This window comes from Gymnoscopelus microlampas (assembly GCF_963454915.1).
Source record: "Gymnoscopelus microlampas genome assembly, chromosome: 23".
Classification (NCBI taxonomy): domain Eukaryota; kingdom Metazoa; phylum Chordata; class Actinopteri; order Myctophiformes; family Myctophidae; genus Gymnoscopelus; species Gymnoscopelus microlampas.
Window position 1 is genome coordinate 10,884,411 of NC_139960.1, and position 19,885 is coordinate 10,904,295.

Below are 19,885 nucleotides of genomic sequence, written 5' to 3' on the forward strand. Positions count from 1 at the left end.
CATTGAAACTCCGCAGCTCTCTCCGTCGCCAAAAGAACAACAACAGAAGCGCCTCCTTCACCTCCCCTTCACCCTGTCTTCTGCTTCCACGCTCAATTCAGGTGACTACAATGCTAATACATTCACGCTCAACCTCACAATCATAAGCTTCTCCGTTTAGTGTTTCATTAGCGCGAGCGTGGAAAACAACTACAGCGCGCACCGTTACTGCATCTGCTAAGGGTAAACATAAGGGTTGCCACGTTGGCATGCCAGGTTTTCTAAAAACAAGCGCCAGAAACAAGCAACCACCTTCATGAAAAAAACAAAAACACCGAAGGGGTCCGCAATGTTCCAGGGGGGTCCCCGCGCATCCCAACACTCCACAGGATGTCCGTGGACCAGCAGGGGGTCCGCGGGGGTCCCCCTGAAACATAAAAAATATAATTTCTTCAAATTTTTTTTTTTTTTTTAACTTTTCCACAGTTTTACTCCGGCGATTTGGGTACCCCAATATACACGCGCCCACGCTGGGCCCCGTGCGCGGCTGGGGTTGAGGGGGGGGTAGCCCCCCGAAACTCTAGTATATTATGTCTGACACTCTGTATATTACTTTATGTGACTTTATATGCTTAATTGGCAACACCTGTTAATTTAGTGCTGTTTAGCTCCCCACTGCCTGCAGTTTATTATATTATATCATTACAATATACAATACCTCTTGAGCCTCTGCTGCTTAAGGAGTAGCCTGGCGTAGTGCAATTTTTTTTTGCACTCACAGATTCGTCTGGTCCCAGGCTACTTAAAGGACAACTTTGTTTTTTTACAACCAAGGTATATATTTTAGCTTGTAATTAAAGTAAATAAAAGATGAGTGTTATTTCTTTTTAATTTACTGCTTTCTATAGTTTTAGCAATTGTTTCGATATTTTTTACAGTGGGCGGGGGCATTCTGTCCGGTGGCTAAATATGCCTTTTTTACACAATAAAAAAGGTCCTGTGGCCTTTGATGGCCAGATGTGAGTTATTGGGGGCCAGAAGAGCTACATAATAATAAAGAAAACGCCGGGTTATTGTGTAAAAAAAATACATATTTAGCCACCGGACAGAATGCCCCCGCCCACTGTAAAAAAGATCACGAAAATTGCTAAAACTATAGAAAGCAGTAAATTTAAAAATGTTAACACTCATCTTTTATTTACTTTAATTACAATCTAAAACATAAACCTTGGTTGTAAAAAAACAAAGTTGTCCTTTAAGGAGAGTCAGAAAATGAAAGTGTCTCAAAACAAAACCACACTGATGGTAAATTCAAAATTATCCACTCCCGGTATAAGAAGAGAAAATGAAAGTGGCTTTTTATTATGAGTAACAAAACGAAACTACAGTAGGTACTGATGGAAAATAAATGTACATAAGACAGCTGGCCACTCCTGAAACACAGCTGTTATGAAGTTACAATGCCCAGATAGAAAACTATATCTTTGGACACGCCAAACTGTTAAAAACACAGTAAGTACATTGGTTAATTAATTTAGATAATTTATAGAATTTTCCATGCAATTTTTTTCATGCAATTTCATGCAATTCCACACAATTGCCACCCACAGAGGGTGACAATTATTGAGGAGTATCAGGCTCTGTGACTCTGTCCTGAGGGATAAGGGCGGTCATAACCTGACACAGCCTAGATGGAGCACTGTTCATCAACTTAAGGAGGTTCCTCCTGAACCTCCCCCCTACACAAAAATACAGGAGGGGGTTGAGACAGCTGTGACAGTAAGCAATGGCCTCTGTGATTTGTAAAGTCAATTTGATTGTCTGGCTGCTTTTACATTCTGTATAGACATGAAGCAACTCCAAAGCTTTGAAGAAGGAAGCTACATTATAGGGCGTCCAGCAGCAGAAAAACGCAGCTACAACAACAAGAACCAAGCGGATTGCACTTTGTTTCATGGGTGTTCGTCTCAATCGGAGAACACAAATTATCTTGGTGTAGCAAAAACCCATGATGGCCATCGGAATCAGTAAGCCTAGAATGTTCATTTTGAAAAGGCCGAAGATAGCCAAGAAGTGCCTTTCGTATGGTGTGTCATTCTCAGGGGTGTATAAGGGAGCACAGAATAGAAAAGTTTTGTTTGAATTTAGGGACTCCTGTACCTGAAGAAAAAGCAGTTCTGGAAAAGAGGAGAGAAATCCAGCAAACCATAGAACAGCAGCTACAGTCATTCCAACAGAAAGTGTTCGTCTTTCTGGTGCAGAAAATACGTGCACTATAGCCAGGTACCAGTCAACACTCATCAGGGTGATGAAAAAGATCCCGCAGTAAAAGCCAATATGGTAAACACCGAGGACCACCTTGCACATAGCATCCCCAAACAGCCACTGGTCCCGGGCTTGGTGGGCTAGGAAGGGAAGGGAGCACACTAGGAGAAGGTCAGCAACGGCCAGGTTGAGGAGGCAAACGTCAGTCATGGTACTGATCTGCTCCCCAAATATTTTGACCCAGAGGACAAAAACATTCCCTAGAAATCCCAGGACAAAGAAGAGAGAATAGAGTACTGGTAGAAAGTAGGATCCATGATCTTCATATTTACACGGGCCGAAGAAGTCCCCTCCGTAGTATGTGTAGTCATCATATTCGAGAGAGGATTCATTGGTCGTCATGGTAGATGATCTAAGAGAGTAATTGGAAAAGAAAAAGGGATTCGTTGCATTTTATAATGAAGGGATTGAGTATATTGTGTCAGTTTTTGAAAGAAAACAACATATCTTAAGATGTGTAGAGCTGTGTAGAGAATATGACGGATTGTGCTTCAAGAGTCTACAATTCTGGTTTCCAATTGGATCCTTAGATTCCTTACAGGTCTTTACTCTGAGAATTATGGGGTCCTTTAAATTAAAAGGTTTTAGAACCACTAAACAACGGTCAATCTGGAACAAAGCAGATATTTATGTTTATTTAACAAGAAGACGGCCTTACCCATTAAATACAGCAAAATCCATATTACTTCCCGAGTTCCTGTCAAGTTTTTGAAAGAAAACAACATAGCCTAAGATTCATAGAGCTATGTATAAAATCTGAAGGATTGTGCTTCAAGAGTCTCAGACATACACAGACTGCTGGTTAAACTCATAAAAAGGAAAGGAGTTAAGTGTTTTCAGGGAGACTTGTATGGATGCATAGTTGCATACTAAAAAAAACACAACAAAAGCAGTAAATCCTCATGCTCAGAGCTTCAACAACAATGATGAAACAATTAAACCCTGTAATCTAGGCTTGCATCACACCCAGCTGTCAAACTACAATGAAGTTGTAGCTGAGCAATATTTCATTACACTATTACGAAATGGTGTCTTTTTCTCTATAAGATTTTCTTTATATTATAAAGAAAATCTTAAAGAGAAAAAGACACAATTTGGTCATATCTGACAAGACTGGCTCCATCTCCATTCAACCTAAGTTTTTCACATAAACAAATATACAGATGGTTATTTAGCAGAGAGAGAGACTGACATGCCCAGAATTCTTTACTAAATTAATCAGAAGACATTTGCCACTACTTCACACATGAGCTCATAAGATTTATGTGATCCGATCTAGGGCAGCGGTTCTCAAAGTGGGGTCAGGGGACCACCAGGGTTCCTGAGTTTCCTTGGGAACAATGGAACAATGGGGTCCTTGAAATGAAAAGGTTTGAGAACCACTAATCTAGTGCAATGGTAAATTTGAAACAAAACAGATTTTTATGTTTCTAACAAGAAGACGGTCTTACCCGTTAAATACAACAAAATCCATATTACTTCCCGAGTTCCCGTCAACCATAATGCTCGTCCAGATACACAAACGGAGGAAGAAATATCACATTAAATTAGGAGCGTCCGTCATGAAGCTGTTCTCACAGCAATCTGAGGGTTTATTCGAGGGAGTCGTTTTATAACCTCACAATCAACCACAAAATTGTACCTACACGCTATGTGTGGCGGTGGGGAACACATCCTAAAAACAAACTCCAGAAAGGAATTCCATTATGGCTCATCTAAAAACTTGTCATTCTCAACCAAATAAGGTATCACAGTCAGAATGATTAGAAACTTTATTGTTCCCAAGCCACTGGCCGCATAACGACAATTATACAGCTGGAATCTCATCCTGTAATATGTGGACAGGATGGAGTGGGCACTTACATGCAGTAACCAGGAGGCAAAATATTTGTATGGAAAAGCGTATGATCTGACCGCTTTTCATCCCCAGGGTGAAGTTTCAACTCACTCTCTCAACAATAGCCTACATTTATTTATTTATTCATAATATTTTTATCCCACGATTTTTGTAACACATTTTTTCACCCAGTGCTAATTGCCTAAGCTGTAATCCTGGGCGCTACTCTCCCTCTGCCAGCTTGGGGAGAGCCCCGAACTGAGCTCATGCTTCCTTCAATGCATGAGGAGTGAGCAGGCCTTAACAGTACCCTACATGAGAGAATTAGAAACCCACACACATTTTCACCATTGTAACCTCCCTGTACAGGAAATTAAAATATCCACATTGATCTACATGCATTAAGGTGAATGGTTCAGCACCACCGACGACGGACATCGACAAGCCAGCGCGCTCTGAGTGACCCAGCAGCATTTCTTGACCTTTTGTTAAACTTTAAAGTGAAAGTGGATCCTTTCGGCGCCCATACCCTAGGTGGGGTTGGTGAAAGGGCCTACTCTGTGTGGAGTTTGCATGTTCTCCCCGTGTCTCCTAGGGTAGTTAATACCCTCACAAAAACATGTAGTAATCCTGGTCACTATACTGCCTCCCCCTGGTCAGCCGGGGCGCCTGATGGAGGAGAAGGGAACTGGTTGGAATAACGTGTTCCTTCCACGCACTACGTCCAACCAGGGAAACTCCCCCCTGTCGGGTGATAAGAAGCGGCCTGCTTGCTCCTCATGCATTGAAGGAGGCATGAGCTTCAGCTTGGGCTCTCCCTAGGCTGGCAGAGGGTAGGTAGTGCCCAGGATTACATAGGCAATTGGCACTGGGTGAAAAAATGTGGGTTACAAAATCGTGGGATAAAAATTATAATAATAAAAAAAAAAAAAAAAGAAAGTGGATCCTTACAGGTCTTTAACTCTGAGAATTATGGGGTCCTTGAAATTAAAAGGTTTGAGGACCACTAATCCAGTGCAACGGTCAATTTGAAACAAAACAGATCCATCCATCTTCAACCGCTCATCCAGAGTCGGGTCGCGGGGGCAACAGTTCCAGCAGAGAGCTCCAGACTTTCCTCTCCTGAGCAACATTAGCCACTTCCTCCTGGTGGATCCCAGGAGGAAGATAAAACAGATATTTATGTTTATTTAACAAGAAGACGATCTTACCCTTTAAATAAGGGGTCTTCAACGTTTTCAGGCCAAGGACCCCCTAGCTGAGAAAGAGATGAAGCAGGGACCCCCTCTGTGTTGTATAAAATTGTGTTTCAGATACATTTTTGCAGCTCTTTTTCCCCTCTAGACCTATAACTCTTAGCCAAAAATAGCCGATCTACAAACTCACAACGCCTCGCAGCGCGAGGCGTTGTGAGCTTGTAGATCTGCTATTTCCGGCTAATGTTCCCCTCAGAAAAGGAATTATAGGGTTCAAGTGGTTAATGTAAAAAAACTAAATCCTATCACACAAAGATTTGGTGGACCCCCTATAGTAGCTCTGAGGACCCCCTAGGGGTCCCGGACCCCCTGTTGAAGACCCCTGCTTTAAATACAGCAATATCCATATCAGAATCGGAATCAGAATCACTTTATTTGTCACTCTCTCCATGTACTTACATACATACAGAGAATGAAATATCGTTCCCCCTCAGTCACTAGCAGTGTAACATAAAACATCAAGCCTATCTAAAAACATAAAAGACCTAGACTAAAAACAGCATAACAAACATAAAGACAGCATAAACAAACATTAAAAAAAAACAATATGTATAACGTGCAAATTCATCTAAAAAAGCTACTAACACAGCACATATAGTAGGTAAAGTGCCATGCATGGTGCAATCCTTTAAATGGTAAATGGTGCATTTATATAGCGCTTCTATCCGAAGCGCTTTACATTGATTGTGCCATTAACCCATTCACACACACATTTATACACCGATGGCGGAGGAAACCATGCAAGGCACCAACCTGTTCATCGGGAGCACTTAGGGGTTCAGCGTCTTGCTCAAGGACACTTCGACACTAACTCAAGGGGAGCGCCCCAGCCCGGGATCGAACTGGGAACCTTGCGGTTTTCCAGTTCACTCTACCCGGCCACTCTACCCCTGAGCCACTGCCGCCCCAAAAAGAGTTACCAGCACAGTCTTGGTAAAGTGCTGTTGTACATTTCAAAAGTGCAATTACACATCATGTCCAGTCTAGCACAGTCTAATCAGTTTTGGTCAGTTGGCCTGGGGGGGGGGGGGGGGGGGGGGGGTTGGCAGGGGGCGCAGTTCATTGACAGTCCTTACTGCACTCGGGAAGAAGCTATTTTGCATCCTGCTTGTTGGAGCCTTAATGCTCGTACTCGATGGAGGTCCCTTATGATGCTGGTGGCTCTTCGTGCACAGCGCTCTGTGTTGTGTAGAGCTCCACCAAGGACGAAACAGAGGCACCAATGATCCTCCCAGCTGTCTTCACCTCCCGGTTCAGTAAATGTTTCTCTTCTGCCTTGCAGCTGCCGAACCAGGAGGTGAAGCTGTAAGTCAGGATGGACTCAACGGTGCGCGCCTATAGAAGGTGGTGAGGAGAGGAGTAGGAAGGCCTGCCTTTTTAAGCCTATGGGGGGGGGGGGGGGGGTTGGTTTCACTGTTTTAACCCAGCAGCCCTATGTAACGTAACTAATAATTGGGCCACGCGACCGGGAAATCACCGTAATAATCCTAAAACAGCGGTGGGTGATGGCAGATCCTGGTTCTCCTGAAATCGACCGCCATCTCTTTTGTTTTGTCCACATTCAGGGAGAGATTGTGTGAGCTGTACCATGATGTTTGTACTTCCACCTCCTTCCGGTAGGCAGACTCATCGTTCTTGTTAATGAGCAGGGACGTGCACAGATAGACTCTAGGTGGTGCTAGAGCACCTGCCCTTTGCCCTCTTGACCAGAAGTGCCCTTTTTTCCCAGTTTACAGCAGGGGTCTTCAACAGGGGGTCCGGGACCCCTAGGGGGTCCTCAGAGTTACTACAGGGGGTCCGCCAAAACTTTATGTGATATGATTTTTCTTTTTACCATAACCACTCGAAACCTAGCATCCCTTTTCTGTTAAAGGAGTAGTTCACCCAAAAAAAGTACTTATTTTCTATCAATTACACACACCATGAAGCATTGAATTCATGGAGATTGTTTAGTTTTTGTCACATTCCTGAGCCAATAATTTGATGATAATAATATGATGCTAATGTATCCGGCAGGAGACACAAAGGAGACTCTTTGTGTCTCCCACCCCAAATATTTAGTACTTTTACTTTTGGTACTTTAAGTACATTTTGATGCCAATACTTTTGTACTTTTACTCAAGTACATTTTTAATTCTGGACTTTTACTTGTAACAGAGTATTTTTATATTGCAGTATTGGTACTGTAAGTGGTATTTATATATTTATATATAAAAGACATGAATAAATAGGTGTCTGATACATTTCCTGTGCCGACGTCACTGTGGCCCCCGACACAAATAAAATGTTTAATAGTGTTTAGAGTTAGGTTTAAATGTATATAAATATCGTAAATATTTTTTTAACTTTTGATTAATTAAAAATGTTACACAGTTAAAAACATGTTTTTTTTTTTTTAATACAAAATTCAAACTGTATTCTGATAGTAATTATTGCTATTAGTGTTTGTTCAGTAACAGGGACTCAAACACTGAAATGCTGTGTAAGAAAGGCCAACAGCGCCTCTTCTGTCTACGGAAGCTAGCCAAATTTCAGGTGGTCAAGGTTTTTTTTTAGAATCAGCCTCAGGTCTAAATGGGTTTATTTATAATTGATGCATTCAATTTGTTTTAATGCAATTGAATCCACACAATTGTCACCCACACAGGGGGTTGGTTGTGGAGTATCAGACTCTGTGACTCTGTCCTGAGGGATAAGGGCGGTCATAACCTGACACAGCCTACATGGAGCACTGTCCATCAACTTAAGGAGGTTCCTCCTGAACCTCCCCCCTACACAAAAATACAGGAGGGGGTTGAGACAGCTGTGACAGTAAGCAATGGCCTCTGTGATTTGTAAAGTCAATTTGATTGTCTGGCTGCTTTTACATTCTGTATAGACATGAAGCAACTCCAAAGCTTTGAAGGAGGAAGCTACATTATAGGGCGTCCAGCAGCAGAAAAAAACAGCTACAACAACAAGAGACAAGCGGATTGCACTTTGTTTCATGGGTGTTCGTCTCAATCGGAGAACACAAATTATCTTGCTGTAGCAAAAACCCATGATGGCCATCGGAATCAGTAAGCCTAGAATGTTCATTTTGAAAAGGCCGAAGATACCCCAGAAGTGCCTTTCGTATGGTGTGGTACCATTCTCAGGGGTGTATAAGGGAGCACAGAAAGTTTTGTTCGAATTTGGGACATCCTGTACCTGATGAAAAAGCAGTTCTGGAAAAGAGGTGAGAAATCCAGCAAACCATATAACAGCAGCTACAGTCATTCCAACAGATCCTGTTCGTGTTTTTGGTGCAGAAAATACATTGTACACTATAGCCAGGTACCAGTCAACACTCATCAGGGTGATGAAAAAGATTCCGCAGTAAAAGCCAATAAGGTAAGCACCGAGGACCACCTTGCACATAGCATCGCCAAACAGCCACTGGTCCCGGGCTTGGTGGGCTAGGAAGGGAAGGGAGCACACTAGGAGAAGGTCAGCAATGGCCAGGTTGAGGAGGCCCACATCAGTCATGCTACGGATCCGCTCCCCAAATATTTTGACCCACAGGACAAACACATTCCCTAGAAATCCCAGGACAAAGAAGAGAGAATAGAGTACTGGTAGAAAGTAGGATCCATGATCTTTATATTCACACGGGCCGAAGATGTCCCCTCCGTAGTCGGTGTAGTCGGGGGAGGATTCATTGGTCGTCATGGTAGATGATCTAAGAGAGTAATTGGAAAAGAGAAAGGGATTAGTTGCATTTTAGATAAAGATATAGAGCTCAGCTGTGTAGAACATATGAAGGATTGTGCTTCAAGAGTCTCAGACATCGACAGACTGCTATTTAAAGTCATAAAAAGGAAAGGAGTTAAGTATTTTTAGGGAGACTCGTATGGCTGCATATGAAGAAAAAAGTTAATTAGGGTTACTGTTTATTCAAAGAAGCAGTAAAACCTCAAGAGACAAAAAAAAAAGACATGACTCAGTCATGTATACCAGCTTGCTGATTTGTCTCGCAGAATCTGGCAACACATTGCTGGAGATCAGTTATTATTTTAAAACATATATGTATGTATTGTGTAGAATTATTTATTTACTATTGGGTAGTAATAAAATACAATGTGTCTCAAAACATTATCATGCCATACAGTTGAATTATTGCAAAAATAAAGAAATATTAGTTCAAGAAAGTAAAACAAATATTGCCTAACTCAGTGCTTCCCAAATATTGGGACCCCCATCTCAAAATGTTTTGTTCCAGGGACCCCCAGAAGCAAAGATTTGAGTTACAAATGTTTGCTTTAAAATATGTAATATTCAACGATTTGCACAAATCTTCAAGATTTTTCAAAAATAGCAGATCTACAAGCTTGTAGATCTGCTATTTTTGAATAGCCAAAGTATAAAAAGTTAAAGTGGTTAAAATCATTCTGATGCTATAGTTTTATAATATAAAGAAAATCCTGAAGAGAAAAATACACAATTTCATAATATTATTATGAAATATTTCTCAGCTACAAGAGAAAAAGACACAATTTGGTCATATTAGACAAGACTGGCTCCATCTCCATTCAACCTAAGTTTTTCACATAAACAAATACACAGATGGTTATTTAGCAGAGAGAGAGACTGACATGCCTAGAATTCTTTACTAAATTAATCAGAAGACATTTGCCACTACTTCACACATGAGCTCATAAGATTTATGTGATCCGATCTAGGGCAGTGGTTCTCAAAGTGGGGTCAGGGGACCACCAGGGTTCCTGAGTTTCCTTGGGAACAATGGAACAATGGGGTCCTTGAAATTAAAAGGTGAGAACCACTAATCCAGTGCAATGGTAAATTTGAAACAAAACAGATTTTTATGTTTGTTTATTTATAAACATAAAAAAAACATTGTTTTAAATAAACATAAAACAATAAATACATACCCATTAAATACAGCAACATCCATATTACTTCCAGAGTTCCTGTCAACCATAATGCTCGTCCAGATACACAAACGGAGGAAGAATATCCCAATAAATTAGGAGTGTCCGTCCTGAAGCTATAACTCACAGCAATCTGAGGGTTTATTCGAGGGATCAGTTATATAACGTCACATTCAACCCAAAAACCTGTATCTACACGTATGTGTGGCGGTGGGGGCACACACACCCTAAAAAGAAACTCCAGAAAGGAATTACGTTATGGCTCATGAGACATCTAAAAAATATATATATATTTATCATTCCAAACCAAATAAGGTATCACAGTCAGACTGATTAGAAAAGTTATTGTTCACAAGCCACCGGATTTAGACTAGAGTCTAAATGCATTAGTTCCCATCCTGTATTACGTGGACAGGATGCGTTGGCTCTTAACGCAGTAAATAGCCGGAAACATATTTGAGTGGAAAGGCATATGGTCGCTTCTGATTCCCCAGGGTGATGTGACAGTTTCAACTCACTCTCTCAACAGTTAGCCTGGTAAACCCTCCCTCCGGAAATCTCATTTCCATTTGATTCCAGGAGTGAGTCTGGCATGATCGCCCATTCTGCAATATTGGCTGTGGGCTGGAGTTGGGCGGGAGTAATACCGTTGACTGACAACCCCTTCAGCCAATGATCGTTGTTCCCCTTCAGCCAATTGCAGTGCATTTTTACCACCTCCAGACTAATGTGATGCAACGGGACCTTTGAGATGGCCATGCCCAAAATAGGTTGCCTTATTCGGATACATGCGTGTCACTGCCCGCCCCTGCCGGTTCTCTGATTTTTTATTTTTTAAATAGGCTCTGTCATGATTAATTGACCACATATATGAAGTTAAACAACTAAATTCTATCCAAACGATATCTTATAAGTAAATTCCGTGCCTCAAAAAATAAGTTTGAGAGCGTTTTAAAACCGAAAGTAAGAAGTGAAGGCACTCGCACAAACAACAATGGCTGCCGTTCGTCTTTTGTCGGCTGCACTCAGGCTGCACTCGGCTTCATTCGGGCTCACTCGAACTCGCCACCTGATTGGCCAACTGTCGCTGTCAATCACAGAACGATGAGCGACGACGCTGATAGGCTCGTTTAAAGGTATAGAGCGGATCCTGCTCTGGCTTTGTCCGTGTGCGTACGTCAACGTTCTGATTGGTCAGGTGCGTCAACAAAGTGATTGGTCAAGCTTCACGTGACACGTGGCTATAAACACATTATAAACACATATCGATGACAAAATGAATCAAAGGCGCCGCTACCTTCACACTGGGTGTGATTTATTTGGTAATGCGCTAGAAACGCCCATACAAGCCTTCATGCCAGACTCACTCCTGGAATCAAATGGAAAATGTGTGTGTGTGTCAAACAATAGTGAAAAGTCTCACCTGACAGTGTTGTTGATAAAATAGCTTGTGGTTATGTCCTCCTAGGGATGGGAACTGAAGCCCAGTTCCGAAATGATCAAGACCCAAAAATCAGTATAGTCTATGATTCGAGCTTATAATAGCCTACTCCTATCAAGTCCAGGATCCGAGAATCAAGTAGGCTAATTTCATCAAATCACTAGTGTACAAACGGTCTGTTATCTAATAAAGTAGGCCATTTGAATTCAGTTGAACACGACGTCAATATTGAAAGTTGAACATTATTCGGAGGAGTTTTCTTAGGCAGCAGTTCACAATGTAATTCCTCAGTCACTGGTGAGGAGGACAGCTACAGACAGACGAGGAGGAACCACACTCCACATGCTCTCAGGTTACTGCTGGCACTCACACTCAAAACACTCCCCATTAATAGGCCCAACATGTCCCAGCCAAGGCTTTAAGCTAAGGATAGACATTCTAAACCAGTGCTTATCAAACCTTTTAATTTCAAGGAAACCCCAGTTTGGTATATGCACTAGGCCCATGGTTCTCAAAGTGGGGTCCGGGGACCCCCAGGGGTACTTGAGGGGGTTCCAGGGGGTACCCAGCAAAATGATGGACAGGAACCAAATGGACCCTTATGGGTCTGTAACTCTGAGAGTGTACAAATGGAACCAAATGGACCCTAACGGGTCCATTTGGTTCCATTTGTACACTCTCAGAGTTAAATTAACATTGATTTTACAATATGAATTGGGGTCCCAGAGATAGAAATGCCATTAAATGGGGGTCCGTAGCCTGATGCATGTCAAACTGGGGGTCCTTGAAATTAAAATGGTTGAGAATCACTGCTAGAGAGCTGTAAAAATCTTCTCTTAAGGGGGGTCCCTGGCTTATCCTTTCAAATGGGGGTCCGTGGGGTAATAAGTGTCAATTTAGGGGTCCTTGACATGAATAAGTTTGAGAACGCTCTAGGCCACTGACCCCCAATAACTCTCAGAGTTACAGGCCAGCAGCCAAAGGGTCAATTTGTACACTCTCAGAGTTGCAGACCTGTAAGGGTCCACTTGGTTCCTAACTATCAATAATTTAGCCGGGGACCCCCTAGAACTCCTTCATGGACCCCTGGGGGTCCCCAGACCCCACTTTGAGAACCACTGACAGTGTTGTTGATAAACACTGTCAGCACGCCACTGGCATGCGAGGGATATATGAACTGAGAGGAAATAAACTGGAGCCAGATGTTCGATAGAATGCATTGAAGTCTATGAGAGCCTGCTGGAGCGCGGTGCGGTTTGGTGCGCGCGTTGGAGAACCGACAGTAGAATCCAGGGACGTCACGGGCTCTCAGAAGGTGGGGGGGTTGGACTTTCGGTGGACTATACCCCTTATCTTACACTTTGGGCTATTCAAATATAGCAGATATACAAGCTCATAGCGCGGCACCGAGTGCCGCACTATGAGCTTGTAGATCTGCTATTTTTGAAAAAGCGTGAAAAACATTTGTAACTGTCAAATTCTGTATTTTCAAAATGTCGCGTTTTTTGGGCGTATTTTGTTATTTTTCTTTCGTGTTTTGGTTACTTTATTTCGGGTTTAGGGTTAAGGTTAGGTTATTTATTTCTTATTTTAGCTTGATTTTACCGATTTATTATCCAAAAATGTTTTTTTTATTTATTTTTTCAAAAAGTGGGGGGTATGAAATCACGGATCTGTGAGAGTGAGGGTGTCGCTTCGTACGCACAGTGAATGGCCGTGACGCCCCTGGTAGAATCAACACTAAATGGCGGCTCACTTACACCTACAAAAAGTGAATTTACTATGGCTATAAACTCCATATATTTAGGCCTACAAGATCTTATAGCTAAAGTAGCCCTTACATTGCTCAAATCTGAAAGCAACTCACACCTAATGCAACACATCATGCTAATTATAGTTAGTGTTATGGGGACAACATGCAAAACAATTACAGAGTATAGGCCTATGTCTAAATAATAATAATTGCAAAATATCTCTCTCTCTTTCTCTCATGGTCGTTATATCACTGTACCCTGAGTACGACTCTGTCTCTGACACGTGCGCGCGCGCGCGCGCACACACACACACACACACACACACACACACACACACACACACACACACACACACACACACACACACACACAATGTGCGTGTGTGTGTGTGTGTGTGTGTGTGTGTGTGTACATGTGTGCTATGACGCTTATCACCCCACTTTCACTTTCACTTCAAAGGTTGGTCAAAAATGCTGCTGGGTCACTTAGCCTGCTGGCCTGTCGCTGTCCATCATCGGTAGTCCTGAACCATTCACCTTATAATGCATGTAAATCAATGTGGATATTTTAATTTCCTGGACAGGGAGGTTACAACGGTGAAAATGTGTGTGGGTTTCTAATTCTCTCACGTAGGCTACTGTTGAGAGAGTGAGTTGAAACTGTCACATCACCCTGGGGATGAGAAGCGGCCATCAGATCATACGCCTTTCCATTCAAATATGTTGCCAGTTGTTTTCTGCATTAACTGCCCACTCCATCCTGTCCACGTAAAACAGGATGGGAACTTAGGCTGAACATATGAGTAAGCCTAATAACATTTGTTGTCACGCACGCACGCACGCGCTATGCTGCGCTATGAGCTTGTAGATCTGCTATTTTTGAAAAATCGTGAAAAACATTTGTAACTGTCAAATCTAAATACATTTTGTATTCGTTTTTTGGGCGGTTTTCTTTTCGTCTTTTGGTTACTTTATTTCGGTTTTAGGGTTAGGGTTAGGTTATTTAATTCTTATTTTTGCCTGAATTTACCGATTATCAAAAAAAATAAAAATAATTATTGTTTTTTATTTTTTATTTTTTCAAAAAAGTGGGGGGTATGAAATCACGGATCTATGTGAGTGAGGGTGTCGCGTCGTACGCACAGTGAATGGCTGACGCCCCTGAACTTGGCGTGTGTTTGTGTATTGGACCCAGAATGCAGAGTTGAGTATAAAGTCGGTTGGATCACCGGTTGTCAGTGTTGGCATCTGACTCAGCTTGAGGCGTCTGTCCGTGTGCAAATGTGGCCAATATCAGTGGTGGAAAAACTACTCCCATTTTTTACTTAAGTAAAGTATCATTACTGCAATGTAGATAATGATATACTTACAAGTAAGAGTCGCGCATTCAAAATGTACTTGAGTAAAAGTACAAAAGTAATGGTATCAAAATGTACTTAAAGGACAACTTTGTTTTTTTACAACCAAGGTTTATATTTTAGCTTGTAATTAAAGTAAATAAATGATGAGTGTAATTTTTTTTTCATTTACTGCTTTCAATAGTTTTAGCATTTTTTGCGATATTTTTTACAGTGGGCGGGGGCATTCTGTCCGGTGTCTAAATATGCCTTTTTTACACAATAAAAAAGGTCCTGAGGTCTTTGATGGCCAGATGTGAGTTATTGGGGGCTAGAAGAGCTACTGTAAATAATAATAAAGAAAACGCCGGGTTAATGTGTTAAAAAAATACATATTTAGCCACCGGACAGAATGCCCCCGCCCACTGTGAAAACACTGTAAAAAAGATTGTGAAAATTGCTAAAACTATAGAAAGCAGTAAATTTAAACATTTTAACACTCATCTTTTATTTACTTTAATTACAATCTAAAACATAAACATTGGTTGTAAAAAACCAAAGTTGTCCTTTAAAGTACAAAAGTAAAAGTACTCATTATGCAGAATGTCCAATTTCACAAGTTCTCAGATGTATGAAATGTATAAAAATCTTTTGAAAATAGCAGCTCTACAAGCTCACAATGCGTTGCATCGCGACGCATTGTGAGCTTGCAAATCGTCTAATTTCAAATGGCCGAAATGTAGATAGGGCCGAAGTGGTTAATGTATGTTTTGTAATCAAAATCTACAGCGTAACTAGTGACTAAAGTTTTCAAATAATTGTAGTGGAGTAAAAGCACAATATTTGCCTCTGAGATGTAGTGGAGTAGAAGTAAAAGTACTGGAAACTGGAAATACTCCAGTAAAATAAAAGTCAAAAATACAAAAATTGTATTCTATGTGAGTAAATGTACTTAGTTACTTGTCAAATATGGAGATGACATCATATTGATGACATCATATTGATGACATCATACTGATGACGTCACCAAAGGGGTCAGCCGTCCCAAGTAAGGAGCTCCGCACAAGTATAGGCTACTCTGATAAGGGTACACTATACGGACATAATGTCCAAATATGGAGATGAGTGACACTCTCAGAGTTACAGACCCGTAAGGGTCTTTTTGGGCCCCCCTCAAGGAACCCTGAGGGTCCCTGGACCCTTGCTCAACTACTCATCCAGAGAGATGCTCAAATTAAAAACGGTCACGGGTAAGAATGCTTTTTTGTCATGCAGCCAACACTCAGTGGAATACTCTGCCAGCAGGTCTGAAATCCCTGAACTCCCTACTGACATTTTAGATTGATCTTAAATCATGGCTTCACTTCAATTGGATGGAGCATATATATTATACTATACTGTATGCTCCAGGCAGAGAAACTAGTCTGTTTAATCTCCATAGCAACCATGACGTCACTGTCATACTCTGTCAAATCAGTGCTGCGTATGTGTGACGCATCACTGTGGGAGGGGTCTGGGATATATAACTAAGCGCGTAGACCGCCGGGCTGACCTTGCTCTGCTACATGTTTGGAATCGTCAGCAACGACACAGTAACCGTCGTCCCTAGGATAACAACATGAGTACATGACAACCCAAGTTTTAGCTACAATCACAATCGGAATCAGAATCAATCTTTATTGTCACATCACAGGTTAAGTGGGTGAAATTCCTTTGTTTTCGTGGGCGCTCTGTCATTTGGTAGTTTTTGTGGGAAGAGAGAGGGTAGAGGTAGACGGTAAGAAGCAGGAGAGAAAGGTCAATCTAATTGATATCAATGGAATTGATATCAAAAGAGCAGTTAATTGTGGCAGTCCCGGTGGCGCTGGTGGCAGCCACGGCAGGTTTCCTGGTGGGTCGGTACCTGGGCAGACCCAGCGGTTACAAGGAGGGCCTGCAGCGGGTCAACCCGTGCATCAGCAAAGACAGCCCCAAGGTGGTCCACAGCTTTGACATGGAGGACATCGGCACCAAGACTGTCTTCTGCCGCTGTTGGAAATCCAAGACGTTCCCGTACTGTGACGGCTCCCATAACAAGCACAACGAGGAAACGGGCGACAACGTTGGACCGCTCATCATTAAGAGACGAGAGAATATGCATGCCTAGCCCCCCAGTTTGAGATGTATTTGGTCACAGACCCCCCATTTCATAGGATTTTTTTTCATCTCTGGGAACTCGATGTACAATGGATTTTTCAATGTTAATTTACAGGCCTGTAACAGTCCATTGGAACCCTGGGGGTCCTGGGACCAGATGTTCAGAACCATTGTGTTCTGTAGATCGGCTACTTTCGTAATGCTGTGTGCATAAGGCTGCTAAGGCATGATTTAAGTGGTTAAATAATCATCAAAATGTGTGTATTGTTCTTCCTCCAGAACCCATACCCGTTTTGCATACAATGCAGCATTTCTAATTCAGTCAGAAAAAATAAATCAAGGCTCAGGCGTGTGGCAAGATGAAGAAAGGGAACTTCGACAGAGTCAGATGGGTATTGTGATCAGGGGTCCAAACAGTTTCATTAAATCATTTTCAAAAATAGCAGATCTACAAGCTCACAACGCGTTGCATTGCAATGCATTGTGAGCTTGAAGTTCAGCTGTTTTCAATTTTTTTGTGAAAAAACGTTGAACATCGAACCACAAAATAGTGATTAATCAGACTAATACATTTAGTTTACAAAAAACGATTTGCATCAATTCCTTGATACAAAAGAATTACCGGGTTAATCGAAAAAGTAATCGATGGAACAATCGCCAATAAGATCCTGATTGAAGAGGGGAATTCTGACCTACATTGGTATGAAACTGGTTATTTCACCTGACAGCATTATTCTGTGCTACCATGATGTCTTCAAAATACTCTGTCCAATCGGTGTGCAGCTGTGAGGCACCAATTTGGGAGAGTTTGTGTGTAATAAATAAATGTGTGAGCCCTCTCACACATTAATACAGTTACATCCATACAGTTACTTCTATAGCGGGAGCTGTGCTCATAGTTAATAGCTTTAAAAAGAATGATTAAGCCCCTGTAACAGGAATACTTTGTATGCATACAAATTAAGACATGAGAAGATCTGCAATTTGCAATTGTTTGTAAAAAAATATTCTGTGCAAAACAAGTCAGTCTGCTTGGCCAACATAGATTTGGCACCCATCGATCTATAAACTTCCATTGATTGGACAAAGAACCGCCATGCCTGAAATCAAAGTAACACCATTGGGTGCTGGACAGGACATTGGTCGCAGCTGCATCCTTGTGTCGTTTGCAGGAAAGAACATCATGCTGGACTGTGGAATGCAAACGGGACACAATGACGATAGACGTTTCCCCGATTTCACCCAAATAATGCAGAACGGACGTCTGAATATGGACTGCGTGATCATCAGCCATTACCACTTGGACCATTGTGGTGCTCTGCCTTATATGAGTGAGATGGTGGGCTACGATGGACCCATCTACATGACCCTCCCCACCAAAGCCATTTGTCCTATTTTGCTTGAAGACTTCCGGAAGATGACTGTTGACAAAAAGGGAGATGGCAACTTTTTCACTGTGCAAATGATCAAGGATTGCATGAAGAAAGTGATTCCGTTATACTTGCATCAAACTATGCAAGTAGACGATGAGCTGGAGATCAAGGCTTACTATGCAGGCCATGTTCTTGGAGCAGTCATGGTACTTATCAAAGTAGGATCAGAGTCTGTGGTCTACACTGGAGATTATAACATGACGTCCGACACACATTTAGGGGCTGCGTGGATCGATAAGTGTCATCCAGACCTCCTCATTTCAGAGTCCACATATGCCACCACCATCCGTGATTCAAAGATATGCAGGGAGAGAGACTTCCTGAAGAAAGTGCACAAGACAGTAGAACGAGGAGGAAAGGTTCTCATTCCCGTTTCAGCCCTGGGGAAAGCACAGGAACTGTGCATCCTATTGGAAACATTTTGGGAGAGAATGAATCTGAAGGCCCCAATATACTTCTGCACTGGGATGACAGAGAAGGCCAATCACTACTACAAGTTCTTCATAACATGGACCAACCAGAAGATTCGCAAGAGCTTTGTACAGAGAAACATGTTTGACTTCAAACATATCAAGGCCTTTGAGCACTCTTATGCGGATAATCCTGGATCTATGGTGGTGTTATCCACACCGAGTATGCTGTCTGGTGGTCAGTCTTTACACATTTTCAAGAAGTGGGCCAGTGATGACAAGAACATGATAATCCTGCCAGGGTTTTGCGTTCCAGGGACAATTGGAAACAAGATCATGAACGGGCAGAAGAAGCTGGAGATGGACGGCAGAACGTTGGATGTGAAACTCCAGGTGGAGTACATGTCCTTCAGTGCCCATGCAGACGCCAAGGGCATCATGCAGCTCATCCTCATGGCAGAGCCTCGGAACGTGCTTCTGGTTCACGGGGAGACCCAGAAGATGGCGTTCCTCAAGGGCAAGATTGAACAGGAGTTCAGCATAAACTGCTACATGCCAGCTAACGGAGAAACCGTGACTGTGACCACCAACCCTAGTGTACCAGTGGACATCTCACTCAAGCTGCTCAAGAGGGCAATGGGTCATGGGGGGCCTCTTCCAAATCCAAAGAAACCTCGGACCATACACGGAACGCTGATCCTGAAAGAAAACAGTCAGAAGTTGGTTTCGCCGGAGGAGGCCTTGGCGGAACTGGGCCTCAAGGAACATCAGTTACGCTTCACCTGCGACGTGCAGCTCCAGGACCCCCGTAGTGACCCTGACGTCTACAGAATTTACACACACCTGAAGAGTGTGTTAAAAGGTTACACGATCCAGTACCTCCCTGACAACACGGTCACTGTGAAGTCCATAGTGATCAAAGCGGGCACTTCAGCTAAAGACGGCAACACAAAGGTTCTCAAGCTCTCCTGGAGTTATCAGGATGAAGAATTGGGGAGCTATCTTTTTACTCTCTTGGAAAAAGCACTTCCCTCTGGACAAAAGTCAAATTCACTAAACCTTTATTGA

The 19,885-nt window shown here is 42.3% G+C and overlaps 4 protein-coding genes across 4 annotated transcripts; 2 read left to right on the forward strand and 2 right to left on the reverse strand.

Annotated features, from left to right (window-relative positions):
- Window positions 1-1,315: 1,315 nt before the first annotated feature.
- LOC311040270 (C-C chemokine receptor type 4-like) lies at window positions 1,316-2,477 on the reverse strand. The gene has a single exon (XM_084050447.1). The coding sequence runs from the start codon at window positions 2,452-2,454 to the stop codon at window positions 1,600-1,602; it is 855 nt and encodes a 284-aa protein (XP_083906573.1). The 5' UTR covers window positions 2,455-2,477; the 3' UTR covers window positions 1,316-1,599.
- Window positions 2,478-7,966: 5,489 nt separating this feature from the next.
- On the reverse strand, window positions 7,967-11,821 carry LOC311040266 (C-C chemokine receptor type 8-like). The gene is made up of 3 exons (XM_084050442.1): window positions 11,731-11,821; window positions 10,308-10,440; window positions 7,967-9,097 (listed from the first exon to the last, which is right to left on the reverse strand). The coding sequence occupies exons 2-3, from the start codon at window positions 10,355-10,357 to the stop codon at window positions 7,978-7,980; spliced, it is 1,170 nt and encodes a 389-aa protein (XP_083906568.1). The 5' UTR covers window positions 10,358-10,440; window positions 11,731-11,821; the 3' UTR covers window positions 7,967-7,977.
- Window positions 11,822-16,654: 4,833 nt separating this feature from the next.
- Window positions 16,655-16,984, forward strand: LOC311040102 (CDGSH iron-sulfur domain-containing protein 1-like; the record flags this gene model as incomplete). The annotated part of the gene is made up of 1 exon (XM_084050175.1): window positions 16,655-16,984. One exon carries the CDS (start codon window positions 16,655-16,657, stop codon window positions 16,982-16,984), a length of 330 nt encoding a protein of 109 aa, XP_083906301.1.
- Window positions 16,985-18,070: 1,086 nt separating this feature from the next.
- Window positions 18,071-19,885, forward strand: LOC311040103 (integrator complex subunit 11-like; the record flags this gene model as incomplete). Its single annotated transcript, XM_084050176.1, has 1 exon — window positions 18,071-19,885. The coding sequence occupies one exon, from the start codon at window positions 18,071-18,073 to the stop codon at window positions 19,883-19,885; it is 1,815 nt and encodes a 604-aa protein (XP_083906302.1).